Raw genomic sequence first — 25,331 nt, 5'->3', positions numbered from 1 at the left:
GGTGATAAGCTGATATCAGCTCATAGTTCTGGCTGAGCAACATCATCTGTCAGGCTCTGCAAAGGATACCAAATGTTGTAGACTTGAGGCATTATTTTAACACTTCAGTTTGCAAGCCTGCATAGAAAAGTGACTGAAGTAGTTCATAGTGACTAAAAACCTTCTCAAAGCAACAGTTATTTGTCATCTCTGTCTTAAAAGCATTTCAAAATAAAGTGTAAAAGCTCCCTTGAACATCACCAAAAATAATACTAGAGGTTCAGCATTAGTGATTGTTAAGTGGTTAGCCAGTGAGTATATTCTGTATAATCCTCCTTTATGACTCTTAGAATTATTTACAGTTTACAAAAAACATATTTTAATAATTATGACCTGAAACTAGCAGGTGAGCTCATAAAATCATCATGGAAATGTTTGGAAACGAGCTGAGGGGCTTTTTACCGAAAATCTAGACGTCTGCTTGTAAACAGAGGAGTCTCCACCTGCTGGCCACTGTAAAGAATGCAGGTTGGGGCATTTCTGCATTGGGTGAAAGCTGCATCGATCTTTTATCGTGTCTATGCTCAGGTTACAGTGACTGATGTCAGCTCGGTCTCATCTGTCATGTGTCCTTCTGCAGCCCAGTCCCATCAAGAAGGACCGCTCCCCGAGGCCTCAGAGCTTCTGCCACTCCTCCAGCCTCTCACCCCACGACAAGCTCTCCCTGCCGGGCTTCATCAGCCAGAGGGACAAGCAGCAGCGTCTCTCCTACAGCGCCTTTACTAACCAGATGTACAGCGCCTCCACCGACCTCAGCTCCTCCCCGGTGGCCGACGGGCCGCCGCTGCCACCCAGGAACCAGGGCAAAGGTCAGACCTAGCTGCTCCGAGCGGCTTTGAGCCTGCATCGGTTTTCCGACCGCATTCAGTTTTATCAGGCTCTAGCTCGAATAAATTCAGGAGGTCACATTCTGCTAATATCTCCTTTTGCAAATGTCAGCCTGTGATGCAAATGGTCTAAAGGTTGTATGCATGCTCTGCTGTGGCTGATAACTGTGGAGGAAAGATGGCCTGTGGAAATGACTTTATTATGTCTGTTAATGTTTGATTATTTGCAGTCAGGATAAGGTTTGTGGGAATGCTTTGTAAATGACTTTAATGGAAAGTTCCTTCTTTGTGCTGTCAGTCAGTTTCCACACCCTGCAGTGGTATGCAATTTGTCAGCAGACAGATCAGAGGGCGGGAAGCGGGTGTCATTAAGATTGCTTACACTGTAAACGTTCAGGAAAACACGGCTGTAGCAGAGGGCAAGGTGGCAAAGGAGGATACACACTTACTTAATCGTTAGCCTGGGCAAAGTATCCACAGAGTGTACTGTGGGCGTGCTGTCTCTGCAATATTGGAATTAAAAATAACACTCCTCCCCCTGTGGACCTGTACTAGCTTTCTCTGAAAACACTGCATAAGCTTAACTCTGCCAGCATCCATCTTAACAGTCATTTAATCCATCGCATAGCATTCAAATCTTATTTTTCCTAAAGCAAAGGGGTGTGAAATTTCACTTGTTTCCAGTTCAAATTAACCTCTTTCTAGTGACCCTTGGCTAAGCCTGCTTTCCACAGTAGCACAACAAGCACCCAGTGTGTAAAAAGGAGAGAAATTATTACATAAAAATGTGAGACGTTGAATCAAAATGTGAATTTTTTTTAATACTATGGATACTAAATTTCACACAGAAGTAGATTACAGTATTAATCTACTTCTGTGTTTGCTTCTCCAGCCAACACATCTTAACAGGAATTATGCAAATTTTCAGGCCCCTGAACTCATTAGTTTCCTTAAAAATGAAATGAATTAAAGGAAAAGGGAGTTTTATCTTCTAGCATCAGTTTTAAAGGGCAATTTTAAAACCCCATCATCTGGAAAACTACTTGAACTAAGACCTTAATTTTATTTATTTATTTATTTATTTTTAGATATCTCTACGATGGCTCAAAAAAAAAAGCTCACGTTAACACAGAGTGATGGATGAATTCCCTAAAATGTTTGGACGTCTGATCTCTGACAGCAGAGATGGAAACTAGAGTTCTCTCTCATTTTCACAATATGACTTTTTGAAGTACTCAAAAGTCATTCACCCACACAGCTCAGTTAGAGGATGTGATGTAACGCCTCTCTCCCGTACAGCAGCCACAGTCTTTGGCTGTTATACATAACTATGAGCATATCACAGAAGTTCAAGCAGTGCTTGTTATTGGTATAGTAGCTAATAGCTAATGCAGCTTTATATTAGGTATGTTTGCTCCCTTTGCTTGAGAGTACAGATGAGCGTACTAAGCTATACAAACACAATTTTTCCATTCATATTAATTTTAGCATTTTTTTTCTCACATTTTTATCTTTGGAAAAGCGATGACAAATGCTCGTAGGTACCAAGTATCTTCCTCTCTTCCTCTTCCCCTCTGCGATCTGATATTTCTGTCAGTGTTGTCCCCAAAACATCATAATCAGAACTGACCGGTCGTGCTTTTGTAATGTCAGAGCTTTACGCCTGAGAAAAAGTTCCTGCGCACGGGGAAATGTTGTTTTTGAAACCATAATCTTTGCTTAAACCCGGCTGAACTTTGTCCATTATGTCTAACAAACAGAAGATTAATAATTCCACATTTACTTTTGGTTTCCTGTTGGTCACAAATCCCAGTGTCACGGGTGAAAGTCCACCATAACCTTATCTATAATTAGCCTTTATCGCTTCAGCCACGTTGTAGTGTTTTTATCCTTGATCGTCACAATATGATTGGTCAGTCGGTCCAGTGTTTATGATGCTTAAGGGACAACGCCTGCGGCTGTGTCAGAGACGTCTTCTCATGTGAACTGTGCTTTGATCTTTTTAGTTCCTGTCCTCCTAAATGTCCCTGAAGAATGAGCATTAATATTTCTCACAGGTTCAGCTACCCGTAAATAACCAAAACAGCACTGGAAACAAGTCATTTTATGCAAAAATAAGATTAAGAGGGAAAACATCATAGATGCATTGAGAATATCACGCTAACCCTTCATTGGCGGCGCTCTCTCTTTCTCCCTCTCTCAGTGGGTGCTGAAGAGCTGGCTCCCCGGGGGGCGGCTTCACACCGTTTCTCCTCTTTTCTTTTTTTTTCTTCTTTTTTTTGCTTTGCTTGCCACTGATAAGATTTCATCTTGTTATTTTACAGCGTGTGGGAGCAGCTCTTTTATAAGACTGACATACTGTAGATTCTCTCCCACACTCCTCATCTCGCTCTGTTTTCTTTCTCTTTTTTGTTTCTCTATTCTTTCAGCTCCACACTTGGCATTCCTTGGCTCTCATTCGCACTACGCCACACTGGCTGGCACTCGACCATACATCAGTGAATATCCTGGTTTTATGTTCTCCCTCCTTACTCGGCTGTGTGCCCCACATACAGTTATCCCTTAGTTGTTTCTTCCTTTTACAGCTCACTTTTACGGGGTGGTGGCATTTATTTAAGTGAATAACGGCACCACATAGGCAAGCTTTTAATTATTTATTGCCTATGTGATTTTTTTAAATTCTATTTTCCCACCATCCATGGGCTGTAAACTCCTAACCACAGCTGATTCCTCTCTGGCTGAGCTCTCTATTAGCTGCTTTCACCCTACTCTTCTCTGTACTGGTGACCAGTGACTGCTTTGGAGTCCCAGTAGATAAAGGCAGGCGTATTTAAAAAATAAAAGTTCCCGTCCAGACACTCCTGTGTGTATTTATATGTTCAAACAATATTGTTTTACTTGCATTAACTTGTCTCCTCCTCATTATCCTCTCCTTTATCTCCTTTACCTGTTATTTTTTTTATTTGTTTATCTTTTTGGTGGGCTTCATCACCTCATGTGTCTTATGTATCGCTCCTCCAGCTCCTCCCCCATCCGGCCCTCCCTCTTCACTCACACCAGGAGGCAGCTCCACCCTGTCCAAGAAGAGACCGCCGCCCCCCCCTCCTGGACACAAACGCACCCTGTCCGACCCACCCAGCCCACTCTCTCACAGTCCACACAGTAAAGGGGGCGTAACCGGGGGTGAGATGCAAGCACACGTTCTGTAACAGTAGGGCTGGTTTCACTCAGGCGTGTGGTTCCAGTCTGAAGATAGAAGATCACGATTCTCCAGAGAAGTTTTGTTCATTTTTTAAGTTAATTTCACTTAGGAGAGGAAAAACCGAATGTTAACTCTGCGTCCACTTCTAGGTTTTTCCAGAGCGTTTTGAGTTCATACGCTCTTATCTTACCCAGAGATTCATAGGTCATGTATCCCACCGGAGGTAGACTCCATTGAATAATTACCACCTTAAAATGTGTTTTTAAAGCTAATAAGTGGACATAGTTTAGATTTTTTTTATTTTAGCTGATTTTTTTTAGTATTTTGACTTTTGTTTATTAAGTTCCACAAACTGTTTCTTCCATTTTTGTCTCTTATGCAGTCTGAAGAGTCATAAACAGTCCCTCTACACATCCTATACATTTCTGTAGAGCTGCATTTGTCGAGTAATTTGTAGTTAATATCTACTGGATGTCCAGTCCAATCCAACTTTATTTAGTAAGCACTTTTGAAAAAACAACATAGTGCTTTCAATTTAAAAGACACCAATAGAATATAAAACACTTGTTTGTTTGTTGTTTTTGTTTTTTAAAGGAAAGTAAAAACCAGTAAAACATGAAAATAACAGAAATAAAATAATTCAAGTAAGTTTTATTTTATAGCTCTAAATCACAACAGCAGTGACGTCAAGGCTCTTTATAGTATAAATATTATAGCAAAGACCCCAACAACTCCATAATCCGATGACCCCCTTTAAGCAAACACTTGGCGATAGTGGGGAGGAAAAACTCCCTTTTAACAGGAAGAAACCTCCAGCAGAAACAGCCTGAGAGAGGCCATCTGCCCCAACAGGCTGGGGGAGATGGGAGAACCAAATGTTTTGTCGCTGAAAGCATTAATCCACAAAAACTTAGCTTTACAGTGTAGCAACGATGCTTCAACCACTTAGACTATTTAGACTGGATGTCTCCAGCTGTTCGAGTCCACATCAAAGTATAATCGTGTCTTTAGCCTCTGGCGGGAAGTTTTTCAGTTTTCTGGTTTAGCCAGATGTTACCCGGGCCGAGCTGTTGTTTACAGTAGCAGCTAAATTTTAAAAAAGCTAACAAAAGACAGATTTTGGTGGAGTTTAATCGATGATTCTGAAATTGTATTCCAGCAAATATGTTCAACCAAAGATCGCTAGATCCTGATTGGCCAACAGCATTTGGACTACAAATTGACTACAAATGGTACCAAAAATCTGTTCCTTTATCTGCAGTCTGTATGTTTAAATATATACAGAGAACTTCCATATGGTTGCATTATAAACCATCTAATTCACAACTTTGTGAACATCCTCAAATCACCATTCAGAATAGCTTTAAAGTGCATATTGAGACAAATATGCTTATACAACTGTGGATTTGATTTAAAAAACAATCACATTTTACATGTGGTCATATCTTTAGGGAAATTTTTACTGTTATTGGGGCTACGTTCCCATGTCTCTCACACAAGCACACTCTAAACCCAACCACTAATAAAAAGATGGTATTTAGTTGCACAACAACCCCTGTTTCCAAATAACGAGGGGCTCATGGAAAGCTCAGCCAGATGACGCCTCCCTCATTGTTTTTTTTTTGTTGTTTTTAACCATCACAGCATGTTGATTTATTTCCATATTTTCCATAAATTAATCTCTTGGCCAGCGCTCCAATATGGTGTTAAATAATCTCGTATTGCCATCATCGATGTTAATTTTTAGGAAGCGACTCCACCCCTCCTCCGGTGACTAAGATGTCTCCTGTTTCCAACAAGTTTGAAGGCATTCCTCAACAGCAAAGGTATCAGACAGAAACTGTGTGGATGTTGAAGCCTCTTCTTTGTGAAATAGTTTTGTTTTTGTTTTTTTCAAATATAGTTATTTCACTTTTTTTCACCTAGCTCTACTTCAAGCAACACAAAGTCTACACTTGGTCCAAGGGTTCTTCCCAAACTACCTCAAAAAGGTACAGACGTTTGGATATTTTGTGTTTTTAGTGCAAGGAGTTGAATTAAAAAGGTATTAATGAGCCACTATGCGGTTACCTCTCCAGTGGCATTGCGTAAGATTGACACCATACACCATCCGTCTGTGGATAAGCCTAGCCTTCCTCCAGAGGTCTTCCAGAAGTCTCCGCCGCCAGCTGAAACCCCGCAGAAGGTTCCTCTGGTGGAGAGGCCTCAGCCGGGAGACCTTCCCCCAAAACCGCAGGTGTCGGAACTCCCCCCTAAACCTGGAGACCTTCCTCCGAAGCCGCAGCTCTCCGACCTCCCTCCCAAACCTCAGCTGGGTGACCTACCACCTAAACCCCAGCTCAAAGACCTCCCTCCCAAGCCTCATCTTGCAGACATCCCCCCAAAACCTGGGTCAGTCGAGTCTGCTCCCAGGCCGCTCCACGGAGAGCCAACGCCAAGGCCTCAAATACAGCCTCCACCTCCGCCTCAAACTCATCCTCAACCACAACCTCAACCGCACCCACAGCCTCAAGACTCGCCGTCACCTAATCAGCAGGCAAATATAGGGACCCCATCTCAACAGTCTGCTGAAGACACCAACGGGACCCCTGCAGGGATCCAAGAGACACCTGTGCCCCTCCCAAGGAAGATCACAACGGTATGGACTCGCATATTATTTCTAAGGGTTCCTCAAATACAGTACTTTTTAAAAAAGAAATAACAGTGTAAACATACACATTTTTACGTCTTTGTATATTTACTCATATATAATATTTCAGCTATCGCGTATATCACCGTATAATCCAGACTGGACCTTATGTCTTTTTTTCAGATTGAAAAGTACAAAAGTTACAAACCTACCTTAAGATCCTGGATGTTTTGTCCTCTGGGTCTGAGATAATTTGTAGTTTTAGAGTATAAATGGGTTGAATTCGTTCCCAGTGGAGACTCTCATTGACTCTGCCTCTGAGTGAAGCTGCTTTTATTTAATAAACTCAGTGAAAACACTCCTACAGATCTTTTTATCTGTTGGTAAAACCCCAGAATATACATTTGCTCTGTCACTTCCTCTTGTTTGGTGCGAAACTTGTTGATAAACAGCATATTTGAGGTTAGGCGTGTAGGCGTTTGATACAATGTGCCAGATATGGCATGGACTTAATTTACAACGCCTGCATTTACATATGCAAAGATAACTATTAGAGTTTGCATGAACATGAGATAAAATGTACAGCTGTGGTGTGTTTTCCACTAAGTCAGCTGGATTGCTCTATGCCAGTACATGACTATCGGATATAAAAGAAGCACCACTTGACACCTATGCAACATGTCTTTGTAAACTGTTCCTGTCTTCAAAGGTTTGTTCAGATCTCACCAGATGCTCGGGGGACATTTCAGTCTTACAACAAAAACATGGTTACTCTTAAAAAATATCTGTTTTATTGTGTTAAATGTGTCTGGACACATTGTGTTATACTAGATTTAAATACATCTCCGTTATTATTAATAAATGGAGTAAACCCTGCAGGCTAGTTAATTAACACGCCTCACTACTACTCGTCATATTCCAGAGACGCCATCCCAATATGTGGAGAGCGGTCACCTTGGGTCAGCGCTGTCCCCGACACCATTAAAGTTAAAGTAAATTTAAATATAGCATCCCAGATACGAACTTCGCAGACAGACTTTTTATTTCATCATCACTCCCCATTTTTTCGGTGTAACATATTTGTGGGGAGTGATGATGTCGAAGCCTAGATGGCAAACTCTAAATGCGTAATGGTGCTGTTATGAATCGCACAAAGCCAGAGTGGTCGGACTGAACTGGTTTTGCTGTTTGTTTCTGTCCAGGGGAAGAACAAAGCCCGGCGGGTGAAGACGATCTACGACTGCCAGGCTGACAATGATGACGAACTGACATTTGTTGAAGGAGAGGTGATTATAGTAACAGGGGAAGAGGACCAGGAGTGGTGGGTGAGTGTGGCCTAAGCGTATCTTGTACCTTTTGAACATCTCGCAGTTTAAACTAATAGAAAAAAACAAAATCACACAATATTCCTTTGCTTTGCCTCCAGATCGGGCACATTGAAGGAGATCCGGAAAGAAAAGGAGTATTCCCCATGTCTTTTGTGCACATCCTGAGTGACTGACAGCCAGAAAGACTTGCACTACACCTCTGTCCCTAAATTGGGAGGTCCTGTAAATAGCTCTCATAACGCCTCTTGTCACAAGACAAGTGTCCTAAAGAAGAAAAAAAACAACAACACACCAAGAAGAAACCCCACGAAGGCTCATCTAGCCATGGATGCCTCATCCATGCTGTACAAAGAATGTGTGTATTCTTCCTCTACCAGTATTATCTTAACCCTATAGCACGGCTGTGACGAAGCCACTCTCAAAACCCTAGCACTTACCTTAAAGTCTATGTTTATGCTGTTACTGTGTATATATGTATGTAAATATATATATTTGTGTGTGAGTGTACATACATGTTTTATTGTACAAAACATGTACCATTGCTCTCTGCCTGTCAGATTAAGCATCAGGGTGGTAGAGATTGAATTTTATCTGTATTGATTTTACCGGCCCTCAAATAACTATCTGCTCATATTTCTGGGAAAAGGACAAATATGAAATGGAATGTGAAATAGGTCATGTCATTGTTTGTCTTGCATCCCTGTTTACCACCACAATTGACTGAAGAGGCAGGAAGTCTCCCACTGACTCTTCCCGAGATGGAAGAAAGAGAAAAAAAAAAGTCATTTAATGTACTCTTTGTTCTTGCTTGCTTTGTGTGTACTCGTATTATGGTTGTTTTACAGTATAGAAACCTGCTGCTACTGTGTGGTGGAATATCAACGCCTGTGGTTCACTGTAGGTCACTAATTTACTCCTTGTTACACTGTTCACTGTATGTATGCTCTGTGTGTGAACTCAACGCCATCTCCACAGTCCTTTGACCTTTTTTCTGTGCATGGTGTAACAATGACTGGAAATGAGTGGAGTGCTGCGTTCGACGACGCTCACCTCAGGGTTTGAAGAGCCACTATTAATATAAAGCAGGACTGCGCAAAATGTATCCTGTTGTTAAAAGCCACTATTAATGACAAGTACGGGAAACTCCAGAGGACATCTTAGCAATAACTTGATTTTTCTGACAGGCTAGAAGTCTCACAACAACCTGTGTTCACAGTTCAGTGTCTTGTAAAACCTCATGAGCTTGAATTTTTTTCTTTTTAGTTTGAGTCATGTGATATCATTCTGTTACTGGATTCAGTCGTAGGCAGTATAAAAGACGGACGGAGATGGCCGCCGGTTTTGGACTCTGTATTTTTCAAGCTTCGGCGCTGTTTTAGTCAGTGCCATGTTGGCTTCTCAAAGCCAGAAGTTACCTTATATGGCACACTGCGTTCATAAACAGTATGGGTGTGCTGAGTAACACACTAACGATAATAATACTAGAATTTAACTCGGCAAAATTGAAGGAGAAGCTTCTTGGATGGTCTCTACCACACAGCAAACTGTGATATTAGTTGAGATCTATTAAAATTGCTCTGAAAGGCACCAGCGGCACAAAGTGGACGAGGCCTAGCAGACAACAATTGGGATGCCTTTCAATCTATGTGGTCACACCCCTTACTTATATACCTAGATGGATGAGTTTTAAAAATAAGTTATGAAGGGGGGGAAAGAAACTACTCCTGAGACCAAAAATGTTTTTTTTTTCTACCAGGCTGTAAACATGCTTCTTAATGCTGTCAAGTTATTTTAACATGGGAGTCTACTCCCTTCTGGAGCCAGCCTCAAGTGGCCACCAGAGGAACTGCAGTTTCCCTGCTGGCTTCGTTTCAGCTCCAGCTGTTGCCCCTTGGATTTAGTACATTTCCAAGGGGCCAGAGATGTCTTTTTAGATGAGGTGGACTTTAGAGAGCCGATGTATTTTCACCTGGTCCACACCAACCTGCAGTTCTTCCCATGTTAAGGAACAAACCCATCAACCCATTGTATCATTAAAAGTGCTGTATTTAAACCTTAAGCCTAGTCTTTTATTTGGTCGCCATGTAGTTTTGAGGTCTTTACGGCTTTAAGCCAAGCATTTCTAGAGTTGCTGTTGATGTTAAGCCTGAGAAATTTGAGATTTCTCTGGAATTTTAGTTTTGGGGTTACTCAAATAAAAATTGGCAACTTGTGTAAACGCCATCTATCGTTTCTATATTAAACTTTCACTGCTAATGTTAAATGTACATAAATATGCTGTTGCTTAGAAGCTGGCGTTTTACTAGCATAGCATTGAACTTATTTGAGTTCTCAAAGTGTATTTCAACATGCAGTATAAAGCACAGTTGCAATACAGTGGTGTATATTCGATTCAGGCTTAAACTACTTAGGAGGTTTTCTGTTCAAAATGCACACCAAACCAAAAACATTACAAGTAGCCTTAAATCTAGAGTAGAGGCTCAAGTTGTAGGGAGAGAAACTGAAAACTTTACACCCCCATTTAGCACATTGAAGTTTCACACTAGCATTCTTTTGCCAAAGCAAGGCAAAAACTACCAGTACAGGACACTAAAGTGACTCCATGTGCCACTCAAAACATTAAAAGTTTAGATTTCAGATGCCGGCTGTTGTAAACGAACTTGAAAATCCAGACCATACTCATTAGAACCAATAAACTCTGCATTTGGTGCTTTACAATTTAAAGCATGACTTTATTGCAAACTGGAGATGTTGTGCACCATGAGATGCTGAGGAGTCTTATTCAGCTTTAGTATTTAAGACTATCCCCGAGGAGAGTTTAGTTTAAGTTCTTTCAGATGTACATTAAGATGCAGTTGACGGTTCAACAGTAAAGACACTTAAACCAGTTCTTCTCCACACCATTTTATTTTGAGACATTCAATTTTAAACCAAAAAACAAACCAAACTCTACTTCTGGGTTTATCAACACAGGAATACTATACACTTTAAAGACAACATAAGCTTTTTGTGTCACAACACAAATACATTTCATCAAATAAAACTCTTCCCATGAAGCAGCATTACCAGACCTCTGGTAAACCAAAAACTTATTTACAAACTTGAGCTTTGTGAAGTTTTGAGCCGTGGTTTTTTTCCACTGACTTGATGACTCCTACAGCGACCGTCTGCTTCAGGTCTCTCGCCGCGAAGCGACCTGTGAAGAAGAGCCAGTCAAACGAGGGCACAACCAGGAGGATTCATACACGCAGAGTTGTGTGCATGAAGAGATCTGTGCTTACCTAAAGGAGGGTATGTGAAGAAGCTCTCCACACACATGGGCTTGATGGGGACCAGTCTGACTGTGGCCGCATCTCCAGACATGAGGATCTGCGGGTGGTCCTCCAGCTTCTTGCCATTGCGGCGGTCGAGCTTCTCCTTCAGCTCAGTGAAACGGCAGGTGACGTGGGCTGTGTGGCAGTCCAGAACTGGGGAGTAGCCTGCTTTGATCTTCCCTGGATGGTTCAGGATTATCACCTAAGACAAAAGCAAGGTTTAGTGGAAACAAACCAAAAAAGTGAGGCAATTTCTTCCTGCAGTGAACCAACCTGAGCGTCAAAGCTTTTAACATCTGAAGGAGGATCCTGCTGAGCGTTCCCAGCCACGTCCCCACGCCGCAGGTTCTTCACGGACACGTTCTTGATGTTAAAGCCAACATTGTGGCCGGGCAGAGCCGTCTCCAGCCCCTGGTGGTGCATCTCAATAGACTTGACCTCTGCAGTGAGCTTGGCAGGGGAGAACGTCAGCATCATGCCAGGCTTCAGGACACCAGTTTCAATTTTACCCACTGGCACCGTCCCAACTCCTGGAGGAGTAAGAAACACTTCAATTTCAGCATGTTTACAGACATTTTCTACTCTAAAAACAATACTGTACTTCCTCTACTGCATTTTTCATAAATGAAGCTGTAATTGCGCTCAGACCAAGAAATCGAGAAAATGGGATCAAAAGCAGCGATTGACATCACCTCCAATTTTGTAGACATCCTGCAGAGGTAATCGTAGTGGCTTGTTGACTGTGCGCACAGGTGGCTGAATAGAGTCCAGGACTTCAAGCAGCGTCTTCCCACTTTTATTCCCTTCCCTTCGTCTCACCTTCCAGCCTTGAAACCACGGCATCTGTGCAGACGTCACTTTTACAGCATTGCAAGCCAACTTCTGGGGTTTAAAGGGGGAAAAAAAAAGCCTGAAAACATCATTACCCTTTGAGATGCGGTGATCATGTTCTCCCCAGTCCAGCCTGAAACTGGAACGAAGGGCACAGCCGTGGTGTCGTAGCCAATCTTCCGGAGGAAGCCGCTCACCCCTCGCATCACTTCCTCGAAGCGGCTCTGGCTGTAAGGTGGCTCGGTCAGGTCCATCTTGTTCACACAGACTATGATTTGCTTCACACCTAGAGTATAAGCCAGCAAGGCATGTTCTCTGGTCTGACCACTCCGAGACACGCCGGCCTCATACTCTCCTTTGGCTGCAGAGACCACCAGGAGGGCAACGTCAGCCTGAAATGATATGAGCTTTAGGAAAAGGCAGCATTCATAGCAACAGATATTCAAGCACGCGTGTACTTCCTACCTGTGACGTCCCAGTTATCATGTTTTTGATGAAGTCACGGTGGCCTGGAGCATCAATTACAGTCATGATGTATTTCTGGGTGTTGAACTTCAGCAGCGTGATATCGATGGTGATTCCTCGCTCCCGCTCAGCTTTCAGCTTGTCCAGCACCCAGGCAAATTTAAAGGAGCTCTTCCCCATCTGGAAGTCAAGCAGAATGAGTTTAACACTTGAAAAGTTGGAAGTTTTGCAGAAATTGTTTTTGTTTTTACTCACTTCATTCGCAGCCTTCTCAAATTTCTCCAGCCTCCTTTGATCAATTCCTCCACACTTGTAGACCAGGTGTCCGGTGGTGGTGGATTTCCCACTGTCAACGTGGCCGATAATCACCACGTTAACATGAGTCTTCTCTTTTCCCATGGTTGGAGATGGCGTTGCAAAACGTAATCAAGAGCGCTGCAGAGCTTCAGAAACTGTTGTTTTCTAGCAAATGGATCTGGCCATCCTCTTTGGAGAGCCTTTATAGCCCCCAGAGGATGCATAACTGAAGACAGGTGTGCTGCTTAATCAAGCTTAATTGGGATCAGTCACACTTTGATGACAAATAAATGCTGCTTAAAGGCAAAGTGGCTTTGAAGCTTGAAGTTTAAAGAATATATTGATCTGCTTTGTGACTGTAATCTGTATTTTTGTTTAAAGTCCCAATGTTTCAGCGCAATCTTTTGATCAGTGTGCAGAAACAGACCGTTACACTCGCTTCTCTCTTAGGGCCTCATCATGGATCCTCTGATGAGCTCAAATTACAGCCAGGTGAGTCTTTCTCTGGAGCTGGAGCGCTCTCAACACTTGTCTCACTTACTGATTGCTGAAGAGTGAACTGAACAGATAACGGGCACGTTTAGTGTCTGTGTCAAAAATATAATGACAAAACAGATCAAATCCATCATACTGAGAGTCTGCTGGTTTGAAGTGTAGTGGGAAAAGCACAGCTGATGTTTTGAATGTATTGAGCTTTAATCACAATGAGGGATAATGCTGATCCAACCATTCATAAGCCATGTTTGTAGCTGTTTTAATAACTATAAATCATTAAACATTTTAGCAGGAGGCTCACTTAATTTCAAATCAAACTAATGTTTTGTTGCTCAGTGAAATCTGCTCCAATGTTTGAACGTGAATATCTTAAAAACTACTAGAAATAAAAACATGAACTTTTCACTGGACTTTATTATCATCCAAATGAATCAGCATCTGTAATTTGGGACAAATACATTAAGATTTATCTGAGTATTGGTTAGTTAAAATATGAAAAAGAAGTTCCAGCACTCCAGCAAAGTCCCATATTTGAACACACACTAATAAAACCTTCAAATTACAAAAGATAATTAGTGACAATTTCTAAATGATATATAGATGAATTTCACAACACTACAAAATAAAGCACATGGAAGCCTTTTTAATAAGAATTTCTTAGTCAGAAAAATTCAACTTTCATTCTGGGTTGAGCAAATATGACAATTTGTACCACAGAAACAAAAATATCAGCAGAAAGTCAATTTACAGATGGTACTCTAATTATAAATCAGAAAATATTTTTGTTAATATGTGCATTTTGTTTTAATTTTCAAGACCCGAGTTCATCATCAATCATCAATCAACCAGATTCAATTTCCATAAAAAACATTTTATGGTCCAAAGTTTGAGGGTACAGAATTTAACGATTTCTGTTCATTTTAACTTCACATACTAAATACCTTTCAGATATCTATTTTTGCATAAAGGCGTGTCAACCCACTTTCAGGCCATTTTCCTTCCACAATGAGAAAAAAAAATGCCTGAAAGTGGGTCAACGGACCATTTAAATGTCAACGCAACCCAGTGAGAATTCAGCAGGTGAATGATGACATAGAATAAAAATCAAAATAATATATATTACTGTGATTATGGAAAAAACTATACCAATAGTATATACCAAATTACTGCAGCTGTACTGCAGCTCTTGTGGGGTGTTACTGGTCTGCAGTGGTTAGTATCGATCAAAAGCGGTCCAAGGAAGGAATAGTGGTGAACCAACAACAGGTTTATGGGCAACCACTTCACTCCCCACATGGATCAGAGAGCCTTCTCTGATCCATGTGGGGAGTGAAGTGGTTCAATCCAACAGATGACCTACTGCAGACCAGTCGGGTCTTTCACCAGGATAACGCACAAAGCAAAGAAATGGTTCAGGAATGGTTTGAGATTTTGACTTTCCCCATATCTCAATCCAATCAAGCATTTGTGGGATGCTTACATCCTGTGCTGTATGGTTTGGAGAGGGTGGCAGAAGGAAGAACTGAAGATGATTTTCACTTAGCATCTTCAGGACTGTCCTGTGTTGGTAATAATACTAATAAACGGGACCATAAGAGAGAAGAAGACACCCTACAATGAGTTAAAACATTAACTTGTTTATTCCTACTTAAAACAGATTATTATAGATTTGAAAATCTTATTTGGTTTTCATATGTACCCATTTTCAGTGATATAAACTTTTTTTAAGTAACCTATATTTGGCACCCCAATATTCTTAGTGGCCAGCATATGGCCACCCCTATAAAACAAAATCTGGAGGCGCCCCTGTCAGAGGGACAGCTCAGGCTGAGCTTGGAGACAAAGTTAGAGAGACGTGCAGAGGAGGGACGGTGGATATACCGGGAAAAGGATGTTGAAGACGAAACTGCCAGCCTGAAGGAAAAGACCACAGACAATATTCACCATATTTTGTGAATTAAAGTAGTCAGCGTCATTATTAGCACGAATAATTTCAATGACATGCATGGAAATCGAGGATTAAAACTCGCTGATAGATTCTGGGGCGAAATAACAGAACAGCGTCACCTAGAGGCGCTATGCTAGTTTATTGCCCAAGGGCACGTCGGTAGAAAGGCTTCAGCTTTGATGTCCGATTGAAGAACTAAGTGCAAACACTGCACGTACTGTCTAATAAGACCTAATTTACGCGGCGGTGGGTTCCATTAAATCTATTTTAGTAGTGATAAGTGGAGGTGACCGTTGACACAGTATCGCGCGTGTCCGCTGACCGGGCGCATCTATTTTCAGTTCTGGAGGGGGAGGAAGGTGTGCAACTCACCCCCATCCGCGCTCAGAGGTGGGACAAACCGAACTCCCCTATCGTTTGACGCTGGATAGCTAACCCGGAAACAGCGGCAGCAAATCGCTGTTCCCTTTCTTTGAGCCCGTACCGCTGCTTGTAGCGTGGTGTCCAGCCGACGGTTGCCGTGTTTCTCCGCGAGCATCAAGGTAAAACACAAAGAAAATACTACTTTATTCGCACTCTTTCTTTCCTTTCTGTTAGTCACCTTCGCTGTCCGCCGTATGCCATTCATTGAAGCTTGCTCTGAGTGTTAGACTTTGCTCCTCGAAGGCAAAACTGTTGAATTAAAAAACAAATCAGGTAAAATCAAACCTAGGTAGGGTTAAGTTGGCGTTAAAGTAAAAGGAGGGGTAAATGCGAGCATGACGGTGTTACATCCTCGGTGTACCGTTAACTTCCCCTTTCAGAACAACGGACTGGTTCTCAGACAGGAGGCATTAGGCTCCGATGCTTAGCAGGATTTCCCTTAATTTATCCACAGACGCTGAGCGATACATGCCTGACCCACAGCACTTCACCGATGACCAGGCTATCAGCTGTGTTTGGCGTGTGTGCACAGTTTTAAACGGACCGTATGGCTGTGGATTAGGACTGCGCGCTTGCAGGCAGCAAATGAAGCTTCATTAAAGGAAATGCACACACAGTGACAGATGGGGCAGCAGGTTCAGGGCTGGGTTTGTCTTCGGTCATATTTTTATTTTAAAAGCTGTGGCTTGATTTCAAAGCGCTGGGAGTTCATATAAAGTGTCAGCAGTAGCAGCCGCAGAGTATACGCATACCTGCAAAAGTCCGAAATTAGACCTGCTGTTGGTTAATTGAAGTCACCGCATGCTTTATATGCTCTTTATAGAGGTTTCTTACATGAATAGTTACTACAGTTGCCAAGTAATATCAAGTACCTAAAAGTGAGGACCCTTTTTTGCAGTCCAGCACTGGGATTTCTGTAGACTGCATGCTTAATCTTTGCATCAGTGTTTCAGTATAACCACAGTATATAATTTCCTGTCTGCCCAGAAGTGGAAATGAAACATCCAGACGATTTGTTGACAGTGTTTGGAAAGTGCAATGTCCTACTTCAGATTCGTCTCAAAGGTCTCAGGCTCGCTCCTGCTGCAATTTAGGAACCCCTGAGTGTAGTCAGACATGCACAAAGTTACTCCACCGTCTTTAAAGATGGCTCAAGTCACTTCAGTGCGTCACCCGGATATTGCAGACTCATACTTTATTTCACAATTGCTTAGTATCACTTTCCCCTCCATGTGTGGCTCTAAAAGGGAGTGGAGATGGGAGTGTTAGGGCTCTCTCAATAAGGCTTTTTCCAGTGTGTATTAAAAATTTAGGCCTTCAATGTGATTTATTATTATTATTATTTTTTTAAATGACAAAGGAAGGAGTAACCTGCACAGACTTCTGTATAGTAACGTTTTCCTACAGGCACATTTTGAGACAGAAAAAGCCCTGCAACCCATTTAGCTGAAAAGTAAAATATTTGCATCCATTTTTCAATGCCGCCGCATATAGAAAAGGCACTGATAAATGTACAATTTCCTTTCCGCTCAAAGTCTACCGAAAGTGGAAGTGAAACGTGTGCAGACGGATGGATTTGTTGATTAGTGCATTTTAAATTTATCTCAAAGGTCTCACTCCTGCTGCACATTAGAAACCTCCAAGTTTAGTTAGACATGTAAAACGTTGCTCCACTATCTTTTCAGATGGCACCAGTCATGCATACCAACCGGATATTGCAGACTCATACTTCAATTCACAGATGTTTACTGTGACTTTTCCCCTTGTGTCAAAAGCACCTCAGATGTGGCTTAAAAACAAGTATATGAGGTCGAGAAGGGATGTAAACTGAATCAAGTATCGCCTCTTTTTATGTTTTAGACCTCTAAAGATTGACTGGAGGACGCAACAGTACCCAAGTGTTGCCACAGTCAGTTGTGAGATGTTAGACGAGGTGAAACTTGTTGCGCCCTGTCTCCTTCCCTTGCTGCTCTTGTGTGAACAGCTGGGATCATCGCCAGTTTCTCCTTATTTTTATTTATTTATTTATGGTCTTGATCTTTCTGCTGTCACAAAAAGTGTAAAAGCGGGGAGAAAAGACTGCTTGCGACAACAAAGTGAAATGTTGTGTGGAGGAAGTTGTTTATATGAGGATTTTTATTTTTTATTTTTTTTAAATGCTCACAGTCTTGAATGAGAAAATATGGCTGACTTGGCCGCGTGTTTTCCCTCATAAATCCTGCAGGTACGGGCGTGCAGGTGCGCTTAGGCATGACCTTTTCTTAGAAATCAAATGTGGGCTGGATACTGTGACGTGTCAGCAGCAAACCGAACAAATGTTAGGAGCCCTGGGGGTGACTTTCGCGGGTTTAATCTTGTGTTAATGGAACAATAGGCATTTGGAAAATAATGTAGTTTTGTAGTCAACGGCAGCAGATAGCCTTAGAATATAATAAGACAAAGATAAACAAAGCCTGCATAAAAGAAGTGCACGTTTCTCCCGTGAGGAGAGATTTTCCACGTTTTCTCCGGCAAATGTTGTTCGGATAGTTGTACACGGTACAGCTGGTAGAGAGAATGTAATGGTGGTCAGTTTTAATTATTTATAATGTTTCCAGGAGTCTTCCCGAGCTTTTCAGTCATCACACAGACCGACCTGCACTCAAAGCCAGGGCAATATTATATATTTTATATTTACTGTTCTGATAGCTTTACATTTCCCCACATTGTAGAGCTCACAGGACCCACTCCCTCAAACACACCTGTTGGCTTCAGCTTGGGTTACTGCAGTTATTCTCAGTATGCTGACACTTGGTCTGTATTATATAGAGTGTCTCTGATCGTCTCACGCTGAACACACTGAACATCTCCTCATCTTTGAGTCATTGTTGTAACACGTCCAGCTCATGTACCATTGTGTGGTTTTTGCAGCAGTGTTGTGACATCACAGGCAGCCCAACACATGTTTATTTACTACACAGTGACAGCTTGGTCCGAGCATTTTTCATGTTTGCTGTGGCCACGTAGCCAAGCGGCGCAAGATTATTTTCTGGTTTGGTAACGTAATTTAAGCTTAAAGGAGGCAATAACCCAAGCACTTGTGCAACACCACACAACCCAACGCAGTCCCCTCAAATAACCGCCAAAAACAGTCCCCACAGAAAAGATTCACGAGTATTTGCCCGTTTGCCGTGCTGTTCATCTTATTGTGTCCAGCACTCGTTTTTAAAATAGCGCAGCGAGCACGGTTGGCAGAAAAGCGTTGTATTGATCCATTTCTCTGGCATTAAGCTGTTTGTGCAGTTATTGGGATTAACTTCCTCGAACTCATCTGGCATGTTCAGCATTCAGCTCTAACACCATTATCATGACATGGCCTTAATCCAGAGGAGCCGCAGACTTCAGCATTTCAATTTTAAGATTGTTTTTTTCCCCCCCACATATGTGTTTAAAGACACTTAAATTATAAATCCAACATTCTTACACCATGCACTTTGTTTAAAAGTTGCTCGGATCACTGCGTAGGTTGGTAACCTGCCTAACATACAATATTATCGCAGTTTTTGACATCTTAAAAAAAGCTGAGTATTGCAGTAATATGTGTTTGTAATTTATCAAATTTTTGCAAATGCAAATTCTCCTCAAATTTAAACTTTGTCAGTATTTTTAGTCCAATAAGCTAAAGTTATTTGCTTCAGTTATTTTTTTGCTACAAAATAAGACTGTCAAGCACTCCAACACCGTGTTACTGTTGCCTTAATACGAGTCAGTTTGCAATTGGATAGGCTTAGTTAGCAATTACATGCAATGTGTTTCTAATAATAAATTATAAATCATCAAATATCACGCATCTGTTGCTGTCTGCATGGACAGAAGTTCACATGTAAATATTAAATTTGCACTCAGTAAACTTCCTGTTCTTCAGGAACCTAACCAGAACGCAACCAGCTGGCAACTGGTTTAGTCGAGTTGTGCTTGTTCGCAAAGACTCATAACATGTTAGCAATCTGTCTGCATTTATAAATTAGAACGCATGTATTCGCAAACCTTCTATAATCGCTCAGAGCGACTGCAGTCGGTCCAAGTCAGACTGTGACTGTTTGCAGAAAGGTTGCCGCCCAGGTGACCTGTGCAGCCACCTTGCGATAAAAGTGGTTGTCAGTGCGCAGCACCCTCAAGCTCTGGGCGAGCATTTAGTTACCACAGTCGTTCAGAATGTGTAAAGATTCAGTAGAAACACCAATCAGAGGCAAGGTTGCTGTCCTATTTTTATCTGTGTGACTGAGCTGTTAGCTTGCTCTGAATTAGGAGGTAGCTTTGTTGAGTTGAGTGTGTCCAGTGTTGGATGGTTTTCCGGTTGCGCTGACTTAATGTACGTTTGCTTGGCTAACATGATCTCAGGATGGCGGTGCATGAGATGGGCCCTTTTTCTTCATCTTATTCCCAGGGTATTTTCATTTATTTAATAAAATATCAATATTTTGTGTCCCTTTATCAATACAATATCGCCACGCACTGTATTGGCCCCATTACACTCAGTGTTTTCCTCCATGCAGCTAGAAAAACCTGACACCCTCTAAAGAGTTTTTGCTCTTTCACTGAGGGAAAATAGTCAGGACTGCCATTAACAATATATTTTTGAATATGCATTTACTTACATTTACTCAAGCTTACAATACATCTTTGTTTATCAAATGTTCAAAGGAATATCAGAAAAAAAGATCATCAACGTCTTTTAACTGCAGTAACTAGCACCTTTTGCATTAATTACATGTGGGGCCAATTGTGGTTGTGTGCACAGGCACCTCCTCACGCAGGCCACACGGAGCCAGGAAAAACCCAGACTGTTATGACTAAAATGGGTGAAACCTTGTGGTCCTTCATGCTTCTGCATCAAATTTGGTAGAGAATTCTGACTTAGCTGACTGGTATTCATTCTCTAAAAAGTGTAAAGGTTTTTCCAAATCTCACACCGTTCTGATTATTCTTTTTATATATATGTATATATGTATTTTGTTTGTTTGTTTGTTTTTTTACAATAACATAGGTTTAAAGGATTTTTTTCAATTTGGGAATTAACAGAGAAAGGACTTTTGTGATAGCGGTTGTCTAATATACCCTCTGATCACACGTGATTGTATTCCTCCCTTTGCATGCCGGCTCATGTCCTTAGATTTGAACTGTCGACTTATTTTGAGTCATTTAGTAGTAAATCCTAACTGTAATGCCCCCTCATTCAGAGCAAGATCTAAATCTATTTTTCTTGCAGTTGTTTGGAACTTTATCTCTACTGTTTTGTGGTCTGTCCTTTTGAAACCTCTTTGTTTCTTATGCACTTCCTGCTGCTGTGTTGGCCAAGACGACCTCGGCGAGGGACTTCTCCTGCCTAAATAAACTATTACAAATGATGTTAAAGGGCACTGCATGCTCCCTGCTGTTCAGTCTGCAAACGGATATATTTAATAGTTTACTGATTAACACACGCTGACTGTATTTCGCATTAAATGAGCACAGAAAGGTGGTCTGAGGCTGCGGTGGTCCTCACTCTGGTTTGTGTTTGTAGCTTTTGGCGGGGACGAGTAATATGCTTTTGATATGTGCCTCTGATGTTTATGAGTCAGTGTGTGTGTGCCAGTTTCTAATCTGCAGGGCTGGCTGTGCTGGTAGACTTGAGCATTCCTCTCAACTTTCTCACTTCCGTCTGTGATCCTGCTTCATCTGAAGCCCAAAGCGTGCACATAATGAGAAAAGAAAGCAATCTTGTTTCTTTTCTTTTTCTTTTTGCTCCTGTAAGCAGGCATCTGACGGCCTTTAATGGGATGCTCACTATTTCCTGCTTGGTGTATGCATCAGCAGCAGCATCTCCAATGGAAATATGAAGCGAGGTGGACTTTGCCATGAGAAAGTGCTGTTTAAGTGGTCAAGTCTTCTCAGTATTCTTAGTTGTGTTTTTGGACACAGACTTTCAGATGTATGATTTGTTTCCAAGTAAAATTTTCCACTGTTAAAGGGCAAAAAGGTCACATTTGAGGCCTGAGGGGGACGGTGGTGTGTGATAGCTTTCAGTGCTCAAACCAGAAACCACAGTTTGAGTCATACAAGGAAACGATTTTTACTCTTAGATTTGTGTTATTTTAAGTGTTATTGTCACCGGAAAGGAGTCGGTTAAGTTTAGGGACTAAAATCGAAAAGGAAAAACTACTCGTTAGGTTTAGGCACAAAACAGCTCGGCTAGGCTTAGGCATTAAATGGTTGTTCTAGACTTAGACTTAAATTGCTCAGTTAGGTTTAGGTTTTATACTACTCAGCTAGGGTAAGGCATTTAGGAAAGGAAAACTATTAGGTTAGATTAAGGCATTAAAATAGACTTGTTTAAGTTAAGGTATTGAAAACGACTTTAAGTATAGGCACTCTGTTGGGTTTAGCAAAAACTAAAAGTCAGTTAGGTTCAGGTATTAAATTATTTGGTTAGGATTAGGTATGAAAAACTACTGTTAGGTTTTAGCAATAAAAATGAAACTAGCTGATTAAGTTTGTAAAGAGATCGTGGTTTGGGTGAGACTACCGTGGTTCTCACTTTTTCAAAGCTAGTTTCATCGGTTGCCATGGTGACAGGATCTCTCTGAGGAGTCTGGTGTCTTACATGGTGCAGAAGCGATAGACTTCCCCTTACAATACATTAGTTTCCTAATTGACATCTTGCCATGAGACTGGGCTGTAGTACACCACATTAAGACAATAAATATCACTGCTCACTCAATGAGAAGGAAAAAACACTGTGCTCCTACCCCCACATTTTTCACTCATGCACTGAAAACCCCTACAGGCTCACACTAGAGAAAATCTACTTTCACTTCATCCTGCTGCATTGAGGGAAATATTCACTCATGACAAAAGCCACAGTGGGGATTTTTATTTTATTTTATGTTTTTGTGATAACATGTCAGATTCAACAGGCATGAGATTCTCATGCGGCTGCCTACATTTTCAGCAGACGCTCAGAGCAGACGTGCTACCACAGATGGCAAATCAGCATGGTACAAATCCAGTTTTTGCATGAAAGTGTTGCTGTGCTGCCCCCGCACCAAACCTCCATTTTCACATAGTATTAAAGCTGTTATATAAAAACGAGGCGCTCCCACTTTCACCCCAATTGCCTGTACATTGTGTAGTCAGGTCTAGAATTTCCTGCTTGCTTCAACCTGATGTAGTACATCTGAATATACATCCTTATGTGAAATAATGTAATGGTGCTTAATATTTTGTTCAGCCAAAATACTCTATTTAGTCCATTAGTCAACAAAAATGAGTTTCTCAGTTTTATGGCATTTTAAATTGAATATTTGTGGTGTGGGGCTTAAAAGGAGTAATTTGAAGACGTCCCCTTGGATTCTGGGTAAACTGTAATGGACATTTTAGAAATTTTATGACACTTTATTGATAATAACCAGGGTTTAATGGGATTTGGCATTAAACCCTGGTACTTAGAAGTACGCTTAGAAGTACATTTTGTTAGGTATACCTGTTTAACTGCTTATTAATGCAAATATCTAATCGGCCGGTCACATGGCAGCAGATTTAAACTGAGCATCAATTGGCATGGTTGTTGGTGACAGATGGGCTGGTCTGAGTCTTTTCAGAAACTGGTAATCGCCTGGGATTTTCCCACTCAACAATCTCTCGGATTTACTGAGAAATATCCAGTGAGCAGCAGTTCTCTGGGTGAAAGTGGCTTGCTGATGCCAGAGGGCAGAGGAGAAAGGCCAGACTGGTTTGAACTCAGTTGTAACATAATGTTTAAACCAAGGTATGCAGATGAGCACCTCTGAACACACAGCACATCGAACTTATAGCAGCAGAAGACCACACTGGGTGACCCTCATGTCAACTAACAGGAAACTGTGGCTACAGTTTTCACAGGCTCACCAGAAATGGTGCAAAGGACATGAAAGCATGCTGCCTTTGATCAAAAGTTCAGGCTGGTGCTGGTTGGGATGTACGCAGTCCAATAGAACATCTCTGTGATGTGATGAGACAGAAGATTCTCCTCCAGGATGTGCAGATGATGACAGCAACTTTTTAAAAAAAATTTTTTATTTTTTTATTTTTTATACCATCTTGTACCACCAGCTTTTTTTTAAAATTAAAATTCTGGCTTTCAAGTATTATGTTTAACAGTTCCCTTGTTAACTCTTTCAAATCAAATCTATGTTATTTAAAAAAAAAATATCACAATCTAAGTATCTTCTTAGTATCAAAGACATTTATAATGGATCTGTGTGCCAGCGTCTGGTTGCGTGATTGACTGTAGATCCCTGGCACAGTGTAAATATTCCTGTCCAGCAGAGAGGAACGAGCCCTAAACAAGCATTTGTTGTGTCATTTCAGTTCAAGCATCTCCGGCCCGTGTAAGCGATCTGTGGGAGATTGCTTAATGAAATGATTTTCCACAGAGGCTCCGCTGTGCTCTGCGGGCTTCAGTAATTTCAGTCACACAGCCGATATCCCTCGTCAGTCCTCGGCTCTCGCTCGCCAGAGGGCAAAGGGGAATACAAGTTGTCATGACAACCCAAGTTTTTATGGAAGATTTATTCAGAGGTGTCGAAACTAACAGCGTGAGGGACAGTTTTAAGTCCCAGTGTCACTTTCTTCATTTTGGTTCTGGAGATGCTCACAAGTCTTTTGCTGCTCTCTCTCTCCTCGACTGCACAGCCACCATTTTCCATCTAGGCTCCATCATCACAAGAAGTTTCATTCATACAGCTGCAGAATTGTAAAACGCACTACACAGGTGAGATTGGAGGTATTGTCAGTTTTGGAAAGAAAGTTGGAGCTTATGATCACATAATGTCAGTGACCCAAATGTCACGTTGAGTGTAAATGTTTAAAATCTCTAGGTTTCTAAGCACATCACAAGTTGTGTGTTGTTGTTGTTGTTGTTGTTGTTGTGTTTTTTTGTTGTTGTTTTTTTTTTTAAATCACTCTGTATTTTAAAAAAAATCCCCATTTAAGTCCTTCAAACAGCTGTAAGTATTTAAAAATCCATCTACACCTTGTTAACTTTCCATCCAACTTCTTAAACACTTATTCAGTTAAGGGTTGCAGGAGTACTGGGGCTTATCCCCGTATGTTGTTGGGTGTGAGGTGGGGTTACCCAGTACAGGTCAACAGGCAATCACAGGGCCAACACACTCACATTTGCACCTACAACCGACTTAACCATTTAACCTAACATGCATGTCTTTGGTCTGTGGGAGGAAGCTGGAGTACCCTCATGGAGCCCATGAAGGCATGAGGAGAACATGCAAGTAGAGCGATATGACCAAAAATATTTATCACGATAGACATTTGAAAATTTGCGATAACGATATAACTGACGATATAATTGACACTAGAAAAAATACTTTGCAACTCCACAACTTTATTAGTGCACCCCCCCCACAGAAAAAACCCCATCAATGTATTTTCACTTCAACAAGCAGCTGTTTTTTTTTATGTGCATTAAAGTTATATAAAAATTTAACAGTGAAAATGCAAATTCCTTGCTGACAGTT

At 41.4% G+C, this 25,331-nt stretch overlaps 3 protein-coding genes across 8 annotated transcripts in view; 2 read left to right on the top strand and 1 right to left on the bottom strand.

Moving 5' to 3' along the window:
- asap1b (ArfGAP with SH3 domain, ankyrin repeat and PH domain 1b) overlaps window positions 1-9,484 on the top strand; it is an 80,824-nt gene extending 71,340 nt beyond the window's left edge. For 2 of the 6 annotated variants that reach the window (XM_005738856.1, XM_005738855.1), the window contains 8 exons: window positions 620-848; window positions 3,296-3,364; window positions 3,888-4,049; window positions 5,816-5,894; window positions 5,995-6,059; window positions 6,147-6,706; window positions 7,900-8,022; window positions 8,124-9,484. In XM_005738856.1, coding sequence (XP_005738913.1) covers window positions 620-848; window positions 3,296-3,364; window positions 3,888-4,049; window positions 5,816-5,894; window positions 5,995-6,059; window positions 6,147-6,706; window positions 7,900-8,022; window positions 8,124-8,198 — 1,362 coding nt within the window. In that variant the 3' untranslated portion in view covers window positions 8,199-9,484. The remainder of the gene's footprint in view (window positions 1-619; window positions 849-3,295; window positions 3,365-3,887; window positions 4,050-5,815; window positions 5,895-5,994; window positions 6,060-6,146; window positions 6,707-7,899; window positions 8,023-8,123) is intronic. The other 4 variants (XM_005738861.1, XM_005738860.1, XM_013912325.1 and 1 more) reach the window with 3 other exon arrangements.
- A 1,429-nt stretch (window positions 9,485-10,913) lies between these two features.
- Window positions 10,914-13,131, bottom strand: eef1a1l3 (eukaryotic translation elongation factor 1 alpha 1, like 3). Its single transcript, XM_005738854.1, has 7 exons — window positions 12,891-13,131; window positions 12,636-12,815; window positions 12,266-12,562; window positions 12,032-12,182; window positions 11,613-11,869; window positions 11,307-11,541; window positions 10,914-11,221 (listed from the first exon to the last, which is right to left on the bottom strand). The coding sequence occupies exons 1-7, from the start codon at window positions 13,032-13,034 to the stop codon at window positions 11,115-11,117; spliced, it is 1,371 nt and encodes a 456-aa protein (XP_005738911.1). The 5' UTR covers window positions 13,035-13,131; the 3' UTR covers window positions 10,914-11,114.
- Window positions 13,132-15,585: 2,454 nt separating this feature from the next.
- fam49bb (family with sequence similarity 49 member Bb) overlaps window positions 15,586-25,331 on the top strand; it is a 40,789-nt gene continuing 31,043 nt past the window's right edge. The window contains exon 1 of the mRNA XM_005738853.2: window positions 15,586-15,917. The gene's annotated coding sequence lies outside the window, so the exon portion shown is untranslated. The remainder of the gene's footprint in view (window positions 15,918-25,331) is intronic.

Source organism: Pundamilia nyererei, unplaced genomic scaffold (assembly GCF_000239375.1).
Source record: "Pundamilia nyererei isolate P.nyererei 1_Seehausen unplaced genomic scaffold, PunNye1.0 scaffold00087, whole genome shotgun sequence".
Lineage (NCBI taxonomy): Eukaryota > Metazoa > Chordata > Actinopteri > Cichliformes > Cichlidae > Pundamilia > Pundamilia nyererei.
This window is presented reverse-complemented; position numbering and strand designations above follow the sequence as displayed.